At 47.4% G+C, this 21,887-nt stretch overlaps 1 protein-coding gene across 2 annotated transcripts; it reads right to left on the bottom strand.

Annotated features, from left to right (window-relative positions):
- Positions 1 to 250: 250 nt before the first annotated feature.
- On the bottom strand, positions 251 to 20,927 carry EXOSC10 (exosome component 10). 2 transcript variants are annotated; one of them, XM_027110195.1, is made up of 25 exons: positions 20,795 to 20,927; positions 18,386 to 18,522; positions 17,513 to 17,636; positions 16,340 to 16,462; positions 15,906 to 16,071; positions 15,642 to 15,756; positions 14,500 to 14,575; positions 14,178 to 14,288; positions 13,830 to 13,973; positions 13,142 to 13,332; positions 11,955 to 12,111; positions 11,661 to 11,809; positions 11,446 to 11,496; positions 10,684 to 10,795; positions 8,728 to 8,778; positions 8,487 to 8,565; positions 8,284 to 8,393; positions 6,023 to 6,118; positions 5,604 to 5,678; positions 4,367 to 4,454; positions 3,208 to 3,281; positions 2,521 to 2,692; positions 1,658 to 1,719; positions 1,011 to 1,087; positions 251 to 391 (listed from the first exon to the last, which is right to left on the bottom strand). In XM_027110195.1, exons 1-25 carry the CDS (start codon positions 20,903 to 20,905, stop codon positions 361 to 363), a joined length of 2,682 nt encoding a protein of 893 aa, XP_026965996.1. In that variant the 5' UTR covers positions 20,906 to 20,927; the 3' UTR covers positions 251 to 360. The 2 variants fall into 2 exon arrangements, with proteins under 2 accessions (XP_026965996.1, XP_026965997.1); XM_027110196.1 differs by having other exon boundaries at positions 16,358 to 16,462.
- Positions 20,928 to 21,887: the final 960 nt, after the last annotated feature.

Below are 21,887 nucleotides of genomic sequence, written 5' to 3'. Positions count from 1 at the left end.
CGAAGGTGTGTGAACAAGTGAGAACTCTCGGGATGGACAGTCGGGTGAGCGCTGTGCTCCAGGCCTCCCTTTCCTGAGTCACAGGACAGCCTCCTGCATTCCCCCCTGGAGGTGGTTCTGGATTTCTCCAGAAACCACACCCCAAGGGCACACTTACCCGAGGCCACTGACGATGGCGATCTGGACAAGATGAGATCTGCTCTCTCCTGCCAGAGCCGTGGTGGCCACAAATGAAAAGTCAGGAACCCGCTTTCTTCCAGTAAGAATTATTTTTAATGTTTAAAAATGAGTCTGTACAAAACCAGCACCACCATTTGGTGCTTCCAGTCCATGGGAGGGTCCCAAGGGTCTCTTCCAACACTATCTCTTTGGCCAATTGTGCCTGAAACCTCTGTAGAGACAGCACGAAAACAAGAGAGTTACTTCTTCCAGTGTGGCTGAACGTCGGCTCTCAGCCAGTTTATAAAACGTTGTGAACCTTAATCATGCAGAACGGAGGGAAAATGGACTGTCTGGGGGTTGCGAGGACTGAGCAGGGCAGCAATGTGCCCCGAAACTCCAGCAGACAAGAGCGGGGCCGGAACGGCCGAGCTGACCGAGATCGTTACGGCCACAGCCTGGGGGCGAGTCCTCTGACCTCAGGGTCTGCCTCAAGGATCAGGGTTTCACGCCTCTAACTAAAATATTCCTGAACAATGACAACCCACATTTGCTTACGGACTGTTTTTCTCATTCCTCAGAAACAAGCTGATCTAGGCAAACTTCAGACCTATTTGCTCCGAGGTGCCCCTGGGAAACTGTATGGTACCGGGAGAGCACTGAGGGTGACTGGAGCCCGGGGAGGCCGTGGCTGTGACTGGCATCCAGCGATCACCTCTCCTGTCCCAGCTAGTTTTCCAAATGACAAAGGGCGAGATCGGGTTGGGAGAGGCCGTCTGAAAGTCTTTCCACCTAAGGCCTCCGAGCTGCTCACCGGGTTTCCCGGGCCACGCCGGCCATCTGGCACGTACCTGTCTGACTTTCCAGTTGGAAAAGACATGCTTTTGTTTCCCATCGGCTGTTTAATTTTTTTGGCTGCAGTGCATTTCTGAAAAGAAGCCATTGAAGCTGAGTGACAACCATGACTGCAAGACGCACAGGAAAACACCCCTGAGCTCAGATGGCCCATCAAGGACTCCAGCGCCACTGGTGTGACTTTGGTTTTCTTGCAACTGGACATTTCTGGGTGTTTCTGAAGGCGAGGCCATACAGATGAGCTACTGAAGAAACGGGAGGGCTCCACGTGGGCCTCGCCCCGCCCCCCATGCCAGACGTCCAGCCACCCTCTGCTCTGACTGGAAGCAACGCCCACGGTGGGGTGGGGGGGCAAAGGCAGGCCTGTGCCAGCAGCCACAGGGAGGGTTTCGGCCTGTGGCTGTAATTCCCATGGCAGCAAACAGAGTAACACCCTTCAAAACCACACACCCACTTCTATAGACTCTTTAAAACATTTTTTTCTTGCTAGAATAGTTGACGGGTATTGTCTGTACTTGGGAAGAAATGAGGTGAGGGAAAAGATATGCAAAAAGGATTCCTAGATGGACCTGTCTTCCAAGCAGTGGAAGAGGTCAACAAACACGCACCTGGAGCATGCTGGGGTTCTCAGTCTATTACCTACCTTGCCAGACGGTGGCTGCTTATTTGGGTCAAACTGGGAAGAAAGTGTGGATTTGCTGTCTCCTGAAAGGTAAGAGAAGAGACGCCGGTGATCGTGTGAATGAGTGAATACACACAACAGACTTACTACCAGGCCGGGTGCACAACATTCAGGCAGTGTGGGCTGTCAGTCCACTACCCCTTTACCGAGAGAAACTTCTGGCTGATGTAACTTCACAGATCATGTTCCCAGTAGCTAAGGGCAGCCTGGAGACAAGGCTCATTTCTCACAGGTCTATTCTTAGGTCAGGGGCAGGTGGCTAAAGCACTGGCTACTTTACATCAAGGAAATCTATCTGGTTTCTGTGCAGGATGAAGCCACTGTCAGTAAACTGGGACCAGAGGTGACATTCCTGCAGAAAAGACTGCTGTGTTGCCAAGGAGGCTGCTCTGCAGTCAGGAATGCCAGCCTCAGCCCCTTCAAAGTAGACAGGCTCTCACCGGCTCAGGAAGCACAGAGCTTCATCTCCTGGGCATCAGGTTTTCTCAACAAACCAAATCGTGTGTGTGTGTCTCTGTGTGTGTGTGTCTCTCTCTGTGTGTGTGTGTGTGTGTGTGTGTGTGTGTGAAAACACAAGCTCTTGTGAAGAAGGATGAAGCCACGATTAGAACAGACACCATTGTGCTGAACCACCAGAGCGGCTCCTACAAGTCAGTCCCAGGGGCTGAGGGAGGTGGGTTTCTGTCCGGTCACCACTGTATCCCTCACAACTCCTGCTTCGTGCCAGGTGTCAGGCAGAGCTTAAGCTCCGCCGAAGGCCCGCTGTTTCTTTACCCCATGTGACACGGCAGGTAGTCCTTGCAGGGCACCAGTTCTGGCCTCACCAGCAAAAGCCTTGAAATCCGACTTGCTGTAGTCATATGGGGTAAAATCTTTTTCTGGTGGATCTGGGTCTTCTAGCTTCTTGGAAATTTTGAGTCGTTTCTTGTCTTGTTTCTGTTCTGTCGTCCCCGGGTCACTTGTTGTTCGTTCCCTCTTCTTGGCAGCGTTCTCTAGCTGTGGATTGAACAGACCCGTAAGAGAGCAGCACGCCCCGCGTGCCCTGCAGAGAGCACAGCGCGAGGGACCCGCCGCCTCCTGGGCTGTAACGACTGATTCGGTGATGGGGAGAGGAGCGCCGGCGGGCAGTCTGGGCAGGGCTGCCGCCAGGTGGACCGAGACAAGCTCCCAGAGGGAGAATGACATCAGGCCACTTCGAAAGGCTGGGGCTGAGCATTCCAGAATGTTTGGGTGCCGGGGAGTGAAACAGCTCCCAGGAGGAGTGGGACACAGTGCGGGCTTGAAGCCCTGTCTACTTCTACAGGTGAGGGGCACGTTTATCCCAAATGCGGAGGGAGGAACGTCGAAGAGGGATGACAACGTCAACCTTCTCAAGGGGCACGAGGCAGCGCCACTTGACAAGCCAGCATGAACTGGGAGGAAGCATTCAATCCAAAGCTGAGGGCAAGCCCTCCTGATGTTTGAGAACCATCCTGACCACAACCAGAAAACGCAGAAAAGCCAGCACGTACGGCGGCCTGCTGGCGGACGGACACGGCCTGCTCCGCTGCTGCTCCGCACTCCTCCTTGGCCTGGTCCCGGGCAGCTGCAAGAGAGAGAACCGTCTCTGTGCAGCCTCCGCCCTCCTCTGCCCACAGCGGTCGCCCCAGCTGCGCGTGCCCTCCCTGCCCCTCAGCCCCCTTTGCTGGTCCCACCCCACCTCCCCAAATCCCCACAGGGTGGCTGCCGTGGGGCTCGGGCCCAGATGCTCTTCTCATCACCCGCCGTCTCAGTCCACACCCACACCTGCCCCTCATGCACTGGCCTACGGGACACCTCTGAGGGTGCTGCGTCGGGATCTCAACTGTAACACGTGAAGGACCAGAACCAAAACCTCGTCCGCCTCAAACCGGCTCCCTCTTCAGCCTCACTGTCGACGGCAGCCCCACCTCCTCAGGCACTCAGGACGAAACCTCTCAAGTCCACGGACCACCCTTGAGTCCTCACCCCACGCTGTCGGCTTCACTACGGGCCACACCCAGGCTCTGACTTCTCACCACCTGCTCTGTCCCCAGCTCGTCCACGCCAGCGTCCCCTTGCACCTGCATTCCGGCCCTGCCTCCTGACCGGACTCCCTGCCCTGCCCTCTGCGCGGCTTCCAGGGGGAGGCCTCCACAGCCTAATTCAGCGCATGTCCCTCTTCTGCTCAGAACCCTGCAAGGCTCCCAACTCACTTGGAATTAAAGTCCTGACAACGGATTCCTGCTCTCTGCCCTCCCCTCCTTCCCACCTTCCTCATCCCCGGGGCCTCCTGCCCACGCTGAGCAGCACGGCGAGCTGTGGCCTTGGCCTCGCTGGGCCTCCGGTCCGGTACCCTCCCCACCCCGATTGCTGCAGGTCTCTGCTCAATGCCACGTTCACTGACTGCCACGTTCACTGACTGCCATAGGGAAGTAGCCCGGCGCCCCCTCAGGCCCATCCCCCAGCACTTCCTACCTCGCTCTCTGAGCAAGTACCCGCTGCCCTGACAGCTCACACATCTACCGGCTGACCGTCCGCCATCCCTCAGCAGGGCGGAGGCTGCTTTGCTGTATCTGGCACATCGCTGAACGATTAAATCGACAGAACGACGTGCAAGGGCTGTTCTCTAACGAATGCGCTGAGTCTCTGAGGAAGCAGACGCTGCGCTACCTGTGTGCTCAGCTGCCTTCTTCTTGGTGGTTTCTTTACATTCTTTTTGTACCTGTACCTGGCTTGCCAGCTTCCAACGGTTGCTGATCTATAATGAAAACAAACAAAACAAAAAAACTCCAGAACTCAGCCACCTAGGAATGCTTTATTTTTTTAATGAGGTGATGCAGAGCATGCTAACCTAGCAGCTATATACATTCTAGGTTATAAGTTCCATATCTAATGACACACAAAATAAAACCTCAGGCTGGCTTTATTTATAAGCTACTTATTAAGAAGGACAAAGTACAGCTGTATCCCAGGCACGGGGCTGGATGCTCACATATCCACCCTCTCATTCAGTCCCTTCTGTGATCCCGGGACAGTGGCATTAACATCACCCCTGCTTTACGGACAGGAAGCAGTCTCGGAAGCTACAATAACTTGTCCAAGGGGCGTGGTTAATAAATGGCGGAGATGGGATTCAAGGCGGGACTCCTGCAAGTCTGACGTGCTTCTTTATGACACCACCTGTACCTGCGGCCTTAGAACGCATCTAGGTGACAGGAACCAGCAAGCACGGTGAGGGACGGATGGCTGCTGAGTGTGCCACAACCAGTGGGGGAAACCCTGCCTGACTGCCCGTCTAACAGCAGCAGGCTAACCAGCAGTGACAGGGTGGAGGCCCATCAGGGTGTCGGCCTGATTCTCTTGCCTAAAGAAAGAGTGGTGCTGGGAGCAGAGGGAGGCAGGCCACCTATCTGACCAGAGCGCTACTTTCTGCAGGGAGGAAGAGGGCTTTTAACAGACAATTCACATGCGGGCTCCCAGGAACATCTCATGGGGACCCAGGGAAGATGTGCTCTCATTCTTACTCATAACGCTGCTAAAGGCAAACCACACGATATACGACAGAGTGCTTTAAAACGTAAGCCGTCACCTTATAATATTCATATATAAAAACGCATCAAGCTGTACATTTCATATCTGTGTACTTTACACCAAGTAAATTAAACTTCAATTTAAAAAAACAAAAACCAAAGATCTGTTTCTTAAAAAGTCCCCCAATGCTTTCGAAAATCTGATTAAAGTCTGGCTGCTCTCTCTGGAAACAATGCTTATATATGAAGTGCTTCTTGCATTCACTTTCAGGGAGGTTCACAGATGGGCTTGTTTAAAACAGAAACCTGGTTTAAGAAATTAAGAAGTCCCCTTTTCTTAGAAAGTCACTCTTAGAAAGGGTGACAAATCCACTTACTTCATAGATTTTCGAAGATGGATCGAACTTTGCTGTCTGAGAAACGTGAGCCCGGGATTCTAGTGAAGGCAGAAACTGGAGAGATGGAGACGCAGTCACGTTAACCGCTGAGAAACGGAATCCGGACCCAGAGGTCGGTGGCGCTGAGATGGGAGTTTTCTTGCTGGTTCCATCTTAGGAGGCCTCAGTGCAAAGCATCAGCCTGGCCGTGGCTGCCTGGCCCTCAAGTGGGGTCTTCTTTTTGGCTTTGTCTCAAAAGACCTGACCCCAGGTCTCAACCCACCGCCGGGGACGACTTCACAGTTTTGAGGCTTCCAGTCTCTGAACACTCTCAGCTTCTTTTCCAGGCAAAAGGCACCTACAGCTACAGAAAGCTCTGCCTCTTCTGTCAGCCCTTAACATACACAACCATTACTTACCATCCGAAATGGATTTTCAAAGGACTCCATTATGTTCTGGGCTTTTTTCTGTGCAACTGTTAATGGACCCTTTCCATTTTCTTCAGCACTAGGTTCCTGCAGGGACAGAAAGTGATCACTCATGTAATCATTCTGTGACATTAAGATACAAGCAAGAGGAATAACAGTAACAGTAATGATACTAACAGTTGACATTCATTCATTCATTCACGCCATGCCGCATACGGGGATTTTAGTTCCCCAATGAGGGATCAAACCCGTGGCCCCTGCAGTGGAAGCACGGAGCCCTAACTACTGGACCACCAGGGAATAACTTAGATTTATTTTTTTATTTAAAACTTTTTTGGGACTTCCCTGGCAGTCCAGTGGTTAGGACTTGGTGCTTTCACTGCAGTGGCCCAGGTTCAATTCCTGGTTGGGGAACTAAGAGTAAGCTGCAAAAAAAACAAAAACAAAACAAAGCAAAAAAAATGAAAACAAAAACAAACAAAAAACAGAAACAACCCCCCAACCCAAAGAAAAACCCCCAAAACAATTTTAATTTAAATTTTTAAAATTTAAGTATAGTTGATTTACAATATTAATGGCTATTTTTTTTAAAGCCTCCCCTATGCATAAGGCACCGTAATAACCTGTAATAGCACACAGTAGGGTGTTTAGTACATATCTATTGAATCAATGAATTCTCACCATGTCCTTACAACCTATGAGCTATGTGGCATTATTCTCACCATCTTACAGATGAGGAAAGTGAGGCTGGGAGAAGTTAAGAAAGTCTTCCAGAGCCTTGCAGCTAATAGGTGCAGAACAAGGATTTAAACCCAGGTCTGGCTGGCTCTAAAATGTGGGGTTGTAACCTGAAATTACCTGAAATTTAAAATCATACACCTTTATAGGTAACCAATGAAATTATGCAACAGAATGTTGCTTCCACCTGGGTTCATCAGCATGTGCTATCCTTTGGCTTTTTCTGTAGTTAGGCTCCCTGCCACACAGGGCACGAGGGGATCCAGCATCCTTTAGACCAGGCACAGCACTTACACGTCCACACAGCCGCAAGTTCACGCTCACATCTTTAGCTGCCTAATCACTTTGTGGCTCAATGAATTCTGCGGTCAACTAAAGCTCCTAGACTTCTTTTCACATGAAGCAAGACTAAATGTATGTAATTAAGTGAAAAGGAAAGTTCACTCCCGGGTGGTACATCTTGCAGGCGGTACTTCACCTCCCTGGCTTTGGCCCAGCATCTGAGTGTGGTGCAATAGCTGTGAACGGTGATCCCGTAACCTACTGGACCACCAGCTTCTTAACCATCTGAACATCTGCTAAGCTTGACACTTGTCTTTTTCCATATAGACAGTATTCTTGCTTCTCTTTCTCAGTTCCTTCTTTCTAGAAATTATGGTTTTTCCTTTCTACCACATCTATTGCTTGCTGTATTCAGAATTTTATCTGTGCGTTTTCCTTTTGTCCCTGGTCATTTCAGTATCTGTCCATCCTGACCAACAAATGCACCTTGGTCTTCCTTGTGCAAAGAACCTGCAGCTCAAGTCACTGGCGGAAAGGAAAAGCGTGCTGGGTGGGATAGATCGGGATAAGCTCTGTCGCATCCCAGCCCGACTCCAGGAACATGGCTGGGCTCAGGCGGGCCACACTGGGACTCCACACTGGATGGAGTCACTACCTACCAGGACTCAGCCTCTCTCTGGGATGGGGAACAAGCTCCTACCCACTTCCTAGTGCCTGATTTCCTGCAGCTCACTTCCTCTAACGAGCCAGACTGGAGAAATGCTCTCTAAATCTTCTCTTTTTCATCCAGAGCACATATAGGTGGTGCTGGTGGCTGTCACGAAGGTATACACAGCACACACTCTTCACTGGAGACATCACTCCACCCCTTCTGGGAATCAGGGTGAACTGACCCTTGACCGTGGATGTTCGGGAAAAGTCCCTGCTTATGCGCCCCTAGAGCCCACACCCACTTCCCTGGGGGGCCATCGTTCAGTATCAAGATGTCAACCCTCCCTTGAGGATCTCCTCACGCAGAGCGCACAGAGAATCCTCTGCCACCTCCCACAGACCTCCTCGTCAGGGCAGCAAACACCACCTGGCTGATGGCCTCCATGCCCACTCCCACCACTGCTGGCTTCTACTTCTGGTGTTCAGCTCAGAGGCGGCCACGACACTCCAGGCAGATGGCCTGTGTGATAAACCCAGTACGTCCCCCCGGTCTGTCTCCCCTCCCCGAAGATGTTACTCACGTTAAATAACGTGATGACAGCGGTAGCGATAAGGCATCCGGAGTCCGGCAGGGCCTCCTCTTCTTCTCGGGCAGTGGGGAGGCCCTCCTGCTTCTGCACCGGCACAGGCCCTACAGGGAGGGAAGTCAGCACGGTCGAAGCCTGTGGAATGGCACACCAGGCAGCCCCAGCTGTCCAGGATATTCCAGAGGGCTTTTCATTACCATTGGTTGCAATGAGAGGACAGCCGTCTGACGGGGTGTGGGAGCAGTCGTGGGGGCCGAAGAGAGCATTCTCCAATCTCTGCAACAAAAAGAAAGCACCAGGCTGACACGAACAACCTGCAAGCAGGGGGCAGCCTTCTGCCCGAGGTGTCAGGCCCTCGTGTCTGTCAGGGAGGTTGGGTCCGCGCTGGCTTTGACTGATGTCTCCCCCAAAGAAGCAACAATAAACACATCCCAGTACCTCAGGGTTGGGTGGTGGCCCGTCCTTCCTCACTCCAGCTGCAACTTCAGACTGAAAAGTAAAAACAAAGAGAATTTGAGAAAAGTTCCCTAAATTTGATGATACACACATTTTTTCCCCCTCAGCGCAGAAGGATCCATTCACTAGACGGTGTTTTTCTCAAGAGCCCAGAGATTTTCTCTCATCCCTTCATCCCTTCCAGTGCCTGGCACTATAATTACTTAGTGCTCAATAATTATTTGTTGGATGAAAGAATAAAACCTTTTATCGTAACAAGGCACAATGTGGAAGGACTCCAAAGAGCTTGATAAAGATTCTTCTCCTGTCACCAGCGTTTCTCTCTTTACTTGGAAAAAGTATAGAGCCAAGAAAGAAATTTTAACATGAAGACAGTAAATATGTTTATCCTCAGATTCTCTTCTTTTTCACCTTTTCAAAGGGGCTGATTTTAAGTCTTCTGGAATCAATAATCTTTCAAAAGATTGTAAACATGATTTACCACATGCTGACACTACTTAGACAAAACATGAAAAACTGTCCCAATAAAACACAAATCAAAACATGCAGGGCTTCCTTGGTGGCGCAGTGGTTAAGAGTCCGCCTGCTGATGCAGGGGACGAGGGTTCGTGCCCCGGTCCGGGAAGATCCCACATGCTGTGGAGTGGCTGGGCCCATGAGCCATGGCCACTGAGCCTGCGCGTCCAGAGCCTGTGCTCCGCAACGGGAGAGGCCACAGCAGTGAGAGGCACGTGTACCGCAAAAACAAAAAAACAAAAACAAACAAAAAAAACATGCAAATTTACCTGACATCTTGCATTATCTACACAAAAGCAGAGGCGTGCTGGTGTGTGCGTGCCCATGCGTCGCACATAGACGTAGATGTATGGATCTGGATTATGGGCTGGGGACCCTGCTTTCATCTAAATTTTCCTAAACTTTAGCATCTCCTTCACAGTTAGCTCTTTCTGAATTCCCCTCTTCTATCCAAGGTTCTCATGTTTCCCATCACCTTGGCTTTATATGTGGAGTGAACTGTCCTTGACTCCACCTCCGTTATTTTCAAATCCACTTGCCAGTCGGGGAATACCTCTAAAGCACTTAGCATCGTGCTCCAAAAGAAATGGCAGGGAAGGGCTTCCCTGGTGGCACAGTGGTTGAGAGTCCGCCTGCCGATGCAGGGGACGTGGGTTCGTGCCCCGGTCCGGGAAGATCCCACATGCTGCGGAGTGGCTGGGCCCGTGAGCCATGGCCGCTGAGCCTGTGTGTCCATAGCCTGTGCTCCGCAACGGGACAGGCCACAACAGTGAGAGGCCCGCGTACCGCAAAAAAAAAAAAAAAAAAGAAATGGCAGGGAATTCCCTGGCGGTCCCGTGGTTAGGACTCGGTGCTCTTACTGCTGAGGGCCCAGGTTTGATCCCCGGTCTGGGAGCTAAAATCCCACAAGCCACACGGTACAGCCAAAAAAATGAAAAAAAGAGATGGCAGCTGTTGTCTCCATCTGTTATTAAGTCCCATCGATCTTTTCTTCTGAAGATACTTCTTGTACCCGTCCTTTGCTTTCCATTTCTGTGACCAACACACTCATCAGGGTACTATCACTTCACTCTGGACCACTGCCCGTTTTCCAAAACGAGCTCCCTGTGCTGAGATCCCCACTCCATTTTATCCCGCCGGGTTAACTGCCTCTGAACAACAGCTAACCAGCCCATTAGACATCATTAGACATCACTGACTCGTTGGATGATCAAAGATAAGGTCATGAAAAAAAGGATGAGTTTTAGCTTTTGATTATCATAAAGATACACCCACTGGATTTCCTAAATCCTATTATGTCTTCAGGATTTTTTTAGAATGGAGACCAGCTCACGTCCATAGGACACCATAAGGAGTAAGACACTGGCAGACAGGGTTGAGAACCTGCTGAGTTGGGAACGTTTAGCAGAAAAGCTTTCTTACCTTGAGCAGGGGCATCTCTCGCGCCTGCTGAATTAAAAGATGCATTTCATTGATCTGCTGCCGTACAAGAGGTGGCACAGGGTTACAGCAGGCTATGATGCCCTGAGGTTCCCTGAAGGCAAGCGAGAACACACTCAACTCATCGCCTAGGAACACAGCCCTCAAAGGCTCCAGGAAAGGACAATAACCAGATAAAGCCAGAGCACGGAAAGCTCAGGTGGACACCAAGGAAACACCATCACGTCCGGGCAGCCCAGCCAGCTGCTGCTAGACGTGCTCCCTGCTGCACTGAACCTTGAGCAGAAAGCCTCTTATAGCTGCCTCCTGCTAACCGGGAGAGCTGGAAAGAAGGGCCGCAGCTCTGCTGTACTGCGATTCTGCAAGGAGGTGATAGAAGATTATGAACTTTGATTCTCTGCTTATACTTCAATTAACATCATAAAACGTCTAAAATCATAAGATAGCTTAATTTGGAAGAAGGTACAGACATTTTCCTTCCTTGCAAGTGGACGCTATAGGCTCAGAGACTTACATGGGACTCAGTATAAGGCACATCCACTGAAACAGTTCCAGTTCAGAAGTTTTACTGCCTAAATGGCAGCCCAAGGGCAGAGACTGCATTCCTTGGTGCTAACTTCCTTGAGCACTAATCTTCTCTGAGTAAACAGCCTTGAGGCAATAACAATCAGGGAAGCTGGACTGTGAAGGACAACTCTTCTCTACTGAGAAAGTCCGCGAGCAGATTAATCAGGTCTCACTCACTTGGGCAGTTCCTCAGCTATCTTTAGCATCATATGGTTTGGAAGGACATATCTGGAATAAAACACACAACAGGATCACATTAAATTCAGCCAGCAAGTTCCACTATATGCTATAACCCTGGGAAAACAACCAACTTCCATGGCAAAAAGGAAAAAAAGTCCATTATTTCCTTGTTACCAGACCTGGCAAGATTAAAAGAATCTCTAGTCTCTTACCCATAACTTTCATCTTCCCTGCGAGCAGTTTTATCCCTCCAGGCAAACAGCAGCTGAAAGGCCGTTAGTTGCTGTGTGTTGAGATGTTTCTTTTGCTTTCTATACAGTTCCAGGTAAGATTCATCCGTGAAGATAGGTTTGATGAATTTCTGCAAAATATTATCGAATATTCAAGATCAGTGGGAATCAATATTGTGCCCTGGGCTCTTCAAGACACTGGGCTCTTTTCATGAATGCAAAGAGCAAAGCAAAGAACAAGTGGGACCTGAGCGGAACCCGGGTGTCGGGCTTTACCTTGAGGCAGATGTCACGGCTCCGCTGCCACTCCACCTGCAGCTGCGTGGGCTGCTCGTTGCCACGCTCCCACAGCTCCAGCCTCATCTTATCATAGATGTAAAGCAGGTAATGAGTGTCGTCTCGGGCATAGTTGAGCATTTCCTCAGGCAGAGGTCTAGAGTTGCAACAGAGAACATTGTTTCACACCTTTCCCCCTGGGCGGCAATTCAACTTGTCTACGCTGCTGGAGCTAAGACATTTTTGGTTCCTTCTGATATCAAAGATTCTCGCCCGGCCGATACTACAGTTCTACCAGCATCTCCTGCATCTTCATATGACAAGCCACTCTTTTCACAGCTGGGTAGAAAGGGCAGCAGGGCAAGGATGTGGTTAAAAATAAGAGCCCTGCTGTCCTGAGTTTGAATCTTAGCCCAGTGTATGGCACGTGGCATGGGTTAAATAACAGGTAATGGTTTTTAGATTTTATCATTTTCATCTTACATTTGGACTTCACTAGATTCTCTTTAGAAATTCTGGCATGAGAAGTGGAGAAAAGCTTGGTGCTTCTCCATACAACACTTGCAACCTCAGAGAGGAAGCCGGCCATCTGAAAATGACCAAGGTGAGCAAGAATCCCACAAAGTATGGCCAAGACTCCGTTACAGCCTTTGACTATAGTAAACACTGACTATAAGGCTAAGTCAGCGCTGCACCTTAGAATCCTCTCACACCTATGGGAGACCATCTCACACATACACAAGCATCCCTACCCGGGAGATGTGAGTTACAAACAAGAGACTGGCGTTGACAAATGCTGACATGGTGTGGCTCTTTCAACTACTATTTCCATGAAGCATAACACACTATTTGTTTCTCTAAGATAGTAATTCCCAGCTTTTTCAAATAGGACGCATTTTTTTAACCAATCCATTTAAAAATTTTTTAATTCCTCACATTACAGAACTAAACTGAAACTTACTAACATTCCCCTCTATGTAACATAATCAAACCAACATAAACTTCATTGTTATTCTAAAACTTCCAGTTGTCCTTATGCAACGAAAACAACTGGAGAAAAGCCCAACGACATTCAACTGAAGATTCAAATGGTGTTACAGCCTGCACAAAGGTCTCCAGGAGTGGGAGTTAATGAATGCCGAGGCCTTCTTCTGCCATCCCCATTTCCTGGTCAAGAACAAACTAACCGTATTCTCCAATCGGCCAGCTGATACTGCTTGTTTGATTCCACGTTGCAGTAGAGCTTCAGCAGATGGTCGAGGGAGTGCCTGCCCAGGTTAAGAAGGCGTGCTGCCTGATGGGTATCAAACATGTTCACCACGTACAACCCAAAGTCCTTCTGTAGCCATTCTATGTCTGAATCGGCACCGTGGAAGACCTGAAAACAAAACCACAGTCAGGCAGTACAGTGGCACAAGGCCACTTATACTCTGAAATGAACTCTGCCCCTAGGTTATTAGAACACTGGAATTAGAAGACAGGATAAAGATTAAGATGGGTTCAGTTTTAAATGCCTCTTTTAATTTGGGCCACAGCCTTCTACACTCCTAACTGCATACTTGTAACTGCTAACAGCTGATGATTCTAAGAAACCTGCTCTGCTAACTTCAAGGGTAGTCATTAAGTCCAAACAATCTTGAGAGCATGGGCTCACTGCAGTACTCATCAAAGTGATTTAACATTTTTCTGGGTGGTAACGAGCTAAGCCTTAGCTCTTCTAACAGGGGTTTAGAAACAAAAGCAGTTTAGCATGTGGTACCCTAGTGTGAAGTTACTGTTATTTCTCTCAACTTTATTGGGTCTACGTTGAAATGATGAAAACAGTAAACTGAAAAGCACCTAAATCTTGCACTCACGTGCAAGAGTGGGACTGACCTTAACAATAGCTGGGTCTGTGAGGCTCTCATTGAGAATGTACATGTCACTGCGAAGCTCCAGGGTGTCAACGATGAAGTCTTCTGTCCGGGTGGAAATCTGCATCAGGCAGGTGAGCCCTAGGAAGCTCCGGTAAGAGTGGTGCTAAAACACACAGAAAGAAGGGAGAACAGGAGAAAAAAGATTCTACCAGGCTTACCTTTACCGATTTTGAAGTCAGTCACAAAGCAGAGTAATATAATTAATTTTTACCAAAAAGTAGATTTAAATTAGTATTAATTCTGTATTTCTTGAGTAGGTCAACTCACAGGAAATGAAAAATTTCATTCCAGGTCATTAACAAGTTACCTCCAAGTCTACAGCAAATTCTTGACACTTCAGGAGCTTTTCATTGAGTTCCACTAGTTCATCCAGTGAGGACACGAAGTGGCAGGGTGTCTCTCCTACAGGTCTGTATAACTGCATCACAGAAGTACGGGCAGAAAGAGAAGACTGTTAAGAATCATCTTTCGTGAAAGTACCAAAATTAAGAGTTCACGAAATAATCCAAAGTCATAACCTTCTACTTTAAAAATATTTAAGGAAAGCCAAAATTACATCCAGTAATCTATGTATTTGATTCTTCCTGGGCTACTTGGGTACCATCCATCAGCTAAGGTTGAGCACTTACCTGAGGCTCTGGCTTTTGAAGGACTGAGTCTGGTGGAGTGAAGTGATCTAGTTCGTACTGATAAGGATGTGCAAACCTGAATCAATAAAACAAAAAGAAAAATCTTTTTGATTAATTCCATGATTCAAGGAAGAACAACTGCTTTAATCCAATTCGTAAAAACAAACAAGAAAAGACCATTGTGAAAATATTTTTAAAAGCGTCGTTGTTTCAACAACGATTCAAGTGCATCAAAAAAAAAAAAAAATGGGTGAAATTTGTTCACCCTTAAAGTATGATAATTCAAAATCGATTCATTTATACAGATTTGAGCGCTAATTTGCCAAACACTGCATGGCTGCTGTTGTGGATGATACAGAAAGGTGAGATATGTAACTCCTTGTGGTTTGGAATAACGAATCTGTGAGGTGAGAGAGAGTGGTCAATACCTCAGTTGGTCATATACCAAATGATGTATTTTTTTCAGTTCCTCTATCAGATACTTGCATAAAAATCCTAAGTCTCTCAGTTCCTTGAGGGCAGGGCTGCCTTTCATTACCTTTATTTCTCTAGCACTCAGCTAGTGGCCTCACAGTGCAGAGCTGGGGCTGAGGCACAAACGCTCAGACACTCTGGCTGCGTGTGAGAAAAAGACCAACACTGACGAAGTTTTCATCACCGTTTTTCTTTGAACTGAAATCAAAGTCCTCTTGTCTGTTTTAAGCAAAGTTTTTCCAAGATGCTTATCCTGCCAGTGAGAAATGTCTTTTCTGTACTGAATTTATTGGTGAGCATTACCTTCTTGTTTGCGTCCACACCTAACAAGAAAGGCAGAGTGGTAAAAAGGAAGGACAATTTTAAGAAAACTTGGGCTTAAAGTTCTAGTTCTGTGGGAAGTTAGCATCCCTAATTTTGTTTTCTCATCTGTCCAATGGGGACGAGAGCAACTGGCAGCTCTCAGGACTGCGTGAGGGCTACGTGAGATGGTGCTTGTGCGAGGCCCTCTGCGAACACAAGCAGGAGGTTTAATCGATAAGATGCACGTCAGGATAAGGACTCCTCAGATTCTGTTCTCATTCCACACGTTACAGAAGTGACACAGAGTGAAAATGCTGCACGAGGATGAGGGCCACGGCAGGACATTCAGACAGGCAAACACTTACATGTCCTGCTCCACCTGCTGGGTTCTCTGCTGGTGGATGAAATCTGCCAGGGCAGGGGGGACATCCAAGTCCTCTGGTCGGTCCTGTGGGCGCTCCCGCCTTTCTTTAGAGAGTGCTGGAGACCCAAGCAGCGACAAAGACACATTCACATCTTGTCTAGTTACGGAGGGTTAACTGGCTCCCTCTGAATTTGAAGAAAGGAAGGTGGGAGGGATACCTTTCCCCCTTGATTCGTTTTTGTTGGGCAGAGCTGGCACTACTTACCCTGAGGGAGGGGTTTCTGAGCATTGGGCTTGATGAAGATTTTAGGAAGAAACGGCGTGTTGGAATTGTCAATCTTCTCTCGGAATTTAAGCTGAGGCCGGACGATGTTTTTTGCATGAAGCAGCCGGAATGTTTCACATTTTGTTTTTTTGCTATATTCTCCTGCCTATGATCAACAAATATAAATACTTTATAACACAGCAACTTGATGAATTAGAATAAATTCCAATTTATGCCTTCCAAAGACCACTCATTTAAGAATGTATGTGTGTGTGAGACTGGGGGGTTAGACAAGAGGGTGTAATTAGGTTGTATCTATTTATGAGAACAACTTAAGCAGTGGCCAGTTCTGTGTCCAATAAGTTAAAACAGAAATGCAAATCAGAATGGGCAAGGGCCCTACTGCAAAGCTGACACTGAAAGCTCTAGTTCACCTGAAAAGCAGCCCTCACCTTCCGGTTCCAGCTGGACACTATGGTTTTAGGGACCTGCAATCCTGCAGGGAGGACAGGTTGTTGATTCTTATTCACACCTGATGCTTCATCCAGTAAAATGCCCTAAGAGTAAAAGAGACATTAATTTAGTATCTTCCTTTCAGGGTTAACAGAGCTAATTACCTAAAATTTTTACGAAATACATTCAGAGAATTATGTGCGAGAGTACACACTCATAAGGGTGGATCACTGTAGCAGAGGTGATTAGAGAGTCATCAATCGCAAATAAATGAAGCATTATTTGCTCAATGACAGGGCTGTTATCAGGCACTCCCTACCCTTGATCAAGTCTCTTTACAGTTCTGAATTGGGCTGAAAATTCAAAAGTGACTCAACAGTATGATGTGGCCCACTAAAATAATTAAAAAGACCCTAGACTGTATTAAACATAGAGGTACGGTATTTAGAGTGAGAATGAAGTGTGTCCTGATCTACTTTATAAAGATGTGGAATCTCAGTTTGGGCACCATTAACAGAGGTGCACCCAGCTGATAAATGCCAGGACTTGAAATCATAAAGTATGAGAAACCACTGAAAGACCTGTGGGCATTTAGACCATGGAAGAGATGACTTCAAGGGACAGGAGAGCATGATTTAAATATCTGCAGGACTGTCACATGGCTGAGAGTTAGATGTGTTTTGGACAATCTGTGTGTATTTCTGTAAAGAATGTTATGCTGTAGTATTAGGTGTAAGTAGACAGTCAGCTAGATCAAATGATTCACATCTCCCTCCAATTATGCAAGTCAGGGTGTTTAGCAGACTGTGGATAATAGTAAAAATAGACGAAATTTTGGTTGGGATCTGTATCCAGAGGCCTCTTCTCTTGCAACAAAATGGGATTCGCAAATCTGGAAGGTAGATTACTAATATGGCACTTTAAAAACAGCCTTCCCCCGGGGCAGTGATACTCTGAAGTGATATAGCTGAAGACAACTGTGTTATTTTTGGGAAGAAGAAGCCAACTAGCAGAGGAAGGGAATGTCATTACAGGCCAGAAATGCTAAACTTCCTTTCTTTTCATTTCCTAAGGTGCTTGGGTTTCTTTTCATATTTAATAATACGAAAGCTCTTCATTTGTTAGTAACCTTAAGAGTAATGTGAAATACTCACCACTCTTTCCAGAATAACATCATTGGCATCAACTAGCAAATCAAACTTGTCCTCCAGCTCAGTCACTTTATTCTGATCCTTAATGTTGCTTCGACATCCATGGTACTGCATTACCCTACTCATGCTAGAAAGGACAGGAAAACCAAAATCAGCTTGTAGACTTTTATTCATTTGTTTACAATCTAGGAGAAAGCTCCCAAGGCTTGGCTTAGACTATTCCCAATACTTTTTGATCAAACTAATAAAACCTGCACCCTTTAGCAAAAAACATTGCTAGTTGTATGGCACTGGGCAATTCACTGAATCTCACTAAGACTTATTTTTCTCATCTATTATTTGAGGGGGTGGAAGAAACTATCCCAAACCTTCCTTTAAATTCTAAAAAAAAAATACATAACACTATGTAAATAATATACTCTGCATTCATTGTTTTAACATGAAATCTAAAACAGATTCTCTAATTCTGTCATGCAACAGTTAAACAAAATCAATGTTTGTGTAATGCCTGTCCTAATACACTTATTAGAAAGCTATTACTAAAAAAAAAAAATAGATTAAAAAGAAAAAGAAAGCTAATACTTGTGACTTTCCAAGTTGTGTGAGAGAATCTTGGACCTAGGTTTTCAAGTCCCATATTAATTAAAAAAGATTCATTGTCTATAGCTGCAATAGTCAATATATATATTTTAAAAGTAAAACTCAAAATTTACCAAGTAACATTTCCCTAATTAACATTTCCCACTGTCTCATTTTTACATTTTATAGCTCTAAAGCACAGAAAATTATGGTAAGAAAAAAACAAATTTCAGGAAAAATCATCTACTTCTTTATAGTCTTTTCTTTCAACATGAGAAACCAATATACAGTACTTACCACTGAAGCAACCTGTCTCCCTGTGTTTCACAAAATGCCTGGAAGCCAGGAAAACTTCGGTAAAAATCATACTCATCACCAAACTGTGGTAGGCCCCCAGATGCCTTGGTGACTGCCACCACTGCCCCAAGAGCAAACTGTCAAAAACCAGAAAAACAAGCATGTTTTAGACACGGATCACCATTCATTCAACAAGTCATTTTTTTTCAAGATCTACTATATATAATGAATTGTCCTAGATGATGAAGACCTTCATGCATCCAACAAATATTCATTTACTGCCGATTTTACACCAAGCCCTTACGATACAACAGTGAACATGAAACCAAGTTTTGAAGCTTACATTCTTGGGAGAGTAGGGAGAGAAAGAACAAATACATATATAATATGACTAATATTCAAAACAGCCTGGGTTTGAGTCTTGGCTCTGCTACCTATTGACTGTGACCTTGGGCAAGTTATTTTATTTACTTGAACCTTAGTTTCCGCCTTTGAAAAATAGACATAAGGGGGACTTCCCTGGTGGCGCAGTGGTTAAGCATCTGCCTGCCGATGCAGGGGACACGGGTTCCCGATGCAGGGGACACGGGTTCAAGCCCTGGTCCGGGAAGATCCCACATGCCGCGGAGCAACTAAGCCTGTGTGCCACAACTACTGAGCCTGCGCTCTAGAGCCCACAAGCCACAACTACTGAGCCCACGTGCCACAACTACTGAAGCCTGTGTGCCTAGAGCCCATGCTCCGCAACAAGAGAGGCCACTGCAATGAGAAACCCGTGCACCACAACAAAGAGTAGCCCCCGCTCACTGCAACTAGAGAAAGCCTGTGTGCAGCAACGAAGACCCAAGGCAGCCAAAAAAGTAAATAAATAAATAGATGTAATCTCTCATTATTAAAAGAAGAAAAAAAAAAAAGGGCTTCCCTGGTAGCGCAGCGGTTGAGAGTCCGCCTGCCAATGCAGGGGACATGGGTTCGTGGCCTGGTCCGGGAAGATCCCACATGCCGCGGAGCAACTAAGCCCATGTGCCACAACTACTGAGCCTGTGCTCTAGAGCCTGCGTGCCACAACCACTGAAGCCCCTGCGCCCAGAGCCCATGCTCCACAACAAGAGAAGCCCGCGCACCACAACCAAGAGCAGCCCGCGCTCACCGCAACTAGAGAAAGCCCGCGTGCAGCAATGAAGACCCAACGCAGCCAAAAATAAATAATAATAATAATAAAAAAAAAGTATAAGGGACTTCCCTGGCGGTCCAGTGGTTAAGACGCTACGCTTCCACTGCAAGGGGCACGAGCCACGTGGTGTGGCATGAGCCATATGGTGCAGCAAAAAAAAAAAAAAAGAGACAATATAAGAATATTCTAGATCTTTTGGATAAGCAATTTAGAATGGCTACTGTCCACAACTGGACTAGTGTTTATGGCTCAGTTAGTGCCAAGTAGGTCTCTATTTTAACTGTTGTGTGATAATGAGAAAAAACCTGAAGTGGCTGTCATAGGTAAATGACAGTTGGTCATATCAAGGCCAACTGACATTACTGTGAGTTGTGTAATAAATGTTTTCCAAGAAAAAAAAAAGAGAGAGAGCGAGAAAGATGGGAACTTGAATCATGGTGGGGTACATGGTAGCACCGAGCCACCCAATCAGGACCATGGCTAGTGGCCCAGGAACTATTCAGAACCAAATAAATGAATTAATAACAACATCTGCTAATGATGAATTAGATATAATGCGAGTGGCGTTTTGGAGGATCTGTAGTGCTAACTTACAAATTATTTTAGTTTCATGGTCTTGGAAGAGCTATGCATGAGGTGTTTAATCCCAGGTTTGTTTGTTCATATTTAAGCACCAATAGACAAATAATGTAAATGAACTCTATGTTCCTTCGAGGAGGCATTGATAAATGTTCTATGGCACCTCCAGGAGGGACACTCAGTGGCAGCTGTAACAGGTGACATTAAACCCAGGGTTTGGGATTATGTAGGATTGGCCCTCAAGAGAGGGAAGAAGCGCCATCCCGGCCGCGGGAGGCGTAAAGCAGCCAAGTCTCTCTGGAGAGTTGGTCGGGTGGCTCAGACCTGGGCGGGGGCGGGGTCGCGAAGGCTGGGGACATCAGGGTGACCAGAAAGCCCTTCCCACGAGGCGGAGACGGTTCTCCACACTCGGGACTACATGGGCTCAAACGGGAGATCAAGGACTCTAGGGAGTGTGGCGTCCCGGGTGTCAGCGTGCGAGGCCCCATCCCCGGAGGATGAAGACTGTGCCCGGAGCGGGGAGCGGCCCCTAGACCCCCTCCCGAGGCTCCGCTGCAGCATGCGCGCGGCCGCGTGGGCGGCCTCCGAGAGGGTCCGCGCCTGCTTCCGGTCAGCCGCGGGCGGCTCCCTGTGCCCCCGAGGCCTCACGAGCTCACCTTCACGAAGCTGTCTGCATCGGGGAAGCCGGGCAGCACCATCTCCCCGTCAGACTCGGTAGCGCTTGTCGCCGACTGGGCCTTGGACTCTCGGGAACTGGGAAGCGCCATTTTCCGGCTTGCACGACTTTTCTCGCGAGAGTGCCTCAGCCAACGCGACGTGCACGCACTGCGCATGTGCGAAGGCTATTCTTGAGTTGGGGCGGTATCAGCTGAGTACCCCACCGAGAGAATTTGACGTTTTTCTTTAACTTCGTATTATTTCATGACAGCAACCCAGTGATTTACGGTAAGACCTGGAGGACCCAATTATTCTTATATTTAAAGCTTGCTCCTCCCAGGCTCTGGTTCCGTGGCCCCCTCACTCACTTGATTTGACTCCTGCAGTTATCCCCTCTCTGGCGTCATCTATCTTTTCCCTCGCTGCTGGTTCATCCCTAACAAACTACAAGTATTCTGGCATCTCTCCCAAATAAAAGACAAGCTAGAAAACAACACTCCACCCCACACTTCCTTCCAGCCCCTGTAACATTCCTCTTGCCCTTTATAGGTAAACTATTAGAAAAGGCGTCTATATGTTCCTACCGTAGTTACCTCTAGTTCTCTGGAACGCCTCCAATCAAAGGTTCCTCCCCATCCACGTCTTAAGGCACTTAGTGTGAACTCAAACATTTCTTACATGAATGCCTGGAAGAGTTCTTGTTAGGAGGTTGGCAGTATTGGGCAGCTCAGGGGTGGATTTGGGAAACCCGGTAGGGTGTGTGTCCTCTTTTCTAAGATCAGAAGTGGCACACCCTTAATACAATTTGTTTGGCTTAGTAAATGTTAGCTGTTATCTTTTTTTTTTGGCTGCACCTCATGGCTGTTAGGATCTTAGTTCCCCAACCAGGGACTGAACCCGGGCCCCAGCAGTGAAAGCGCTGGAGTCCTAACCACTTGACTGCAGGGAATTCCCATGTTAGCTGTTAATCAGAATATCTTATTAACAGAATGCTTGTTTTTCATTCTCCCTGCCCCCCATTTGCGTACCTCAGGTACACAGGTACCCTGGCCGAACAAAGGCCTAGGCTAGCCTAGTTCATTTTTACAACTA

This window comes from Aethalodelphis obliquidens, unplaced genomic scaffold (genome assembly GCF_003676395.1).
Source record: "Aethalodelphis obliquidens isolate GAN/ISIS:26980383/991018 unplaced genomic scaffold, ASM367639v1 scaffold9, whole genome shotgun sequence".
NCBI lineage: Eukaryota > Metazoa > Chordata > Mammalia > Artiodactyla > Delphinidae > Aethalodelphis > Aethalodelphis obliquidens.
The sequence above is the reverse complement of the archived record's forward strand: the minus strand, read 5'-3'. Positions and strand labels throughout refer to the sequence as shown.

Bases quoted from the DNA above. Each gene is read 5' to 3' on its own strand.
- EXOSC10 (XM_027110195.1), bottom strand. From the start codon at position 20,905: ATGGCGCTTCCCAGTTCCCGAGAGTCCAAGGCCCAGTCGGCGACAAGC. The intron at 13,333-13,829 runs GTCAGTCCCACT...TTTTGTTTTCAG, and splicing joins CAGACCCAGCTATTGTTAAG to GTCTTCCACGGTGCCGATTC. The intron at 11,497-11,660 runs GTAAGAGACTAG...GTTTTATTCCAG, and splicing joins AGGGAAGATGAAAGTTATGG to ATATGTCCTTCCAAACCATA.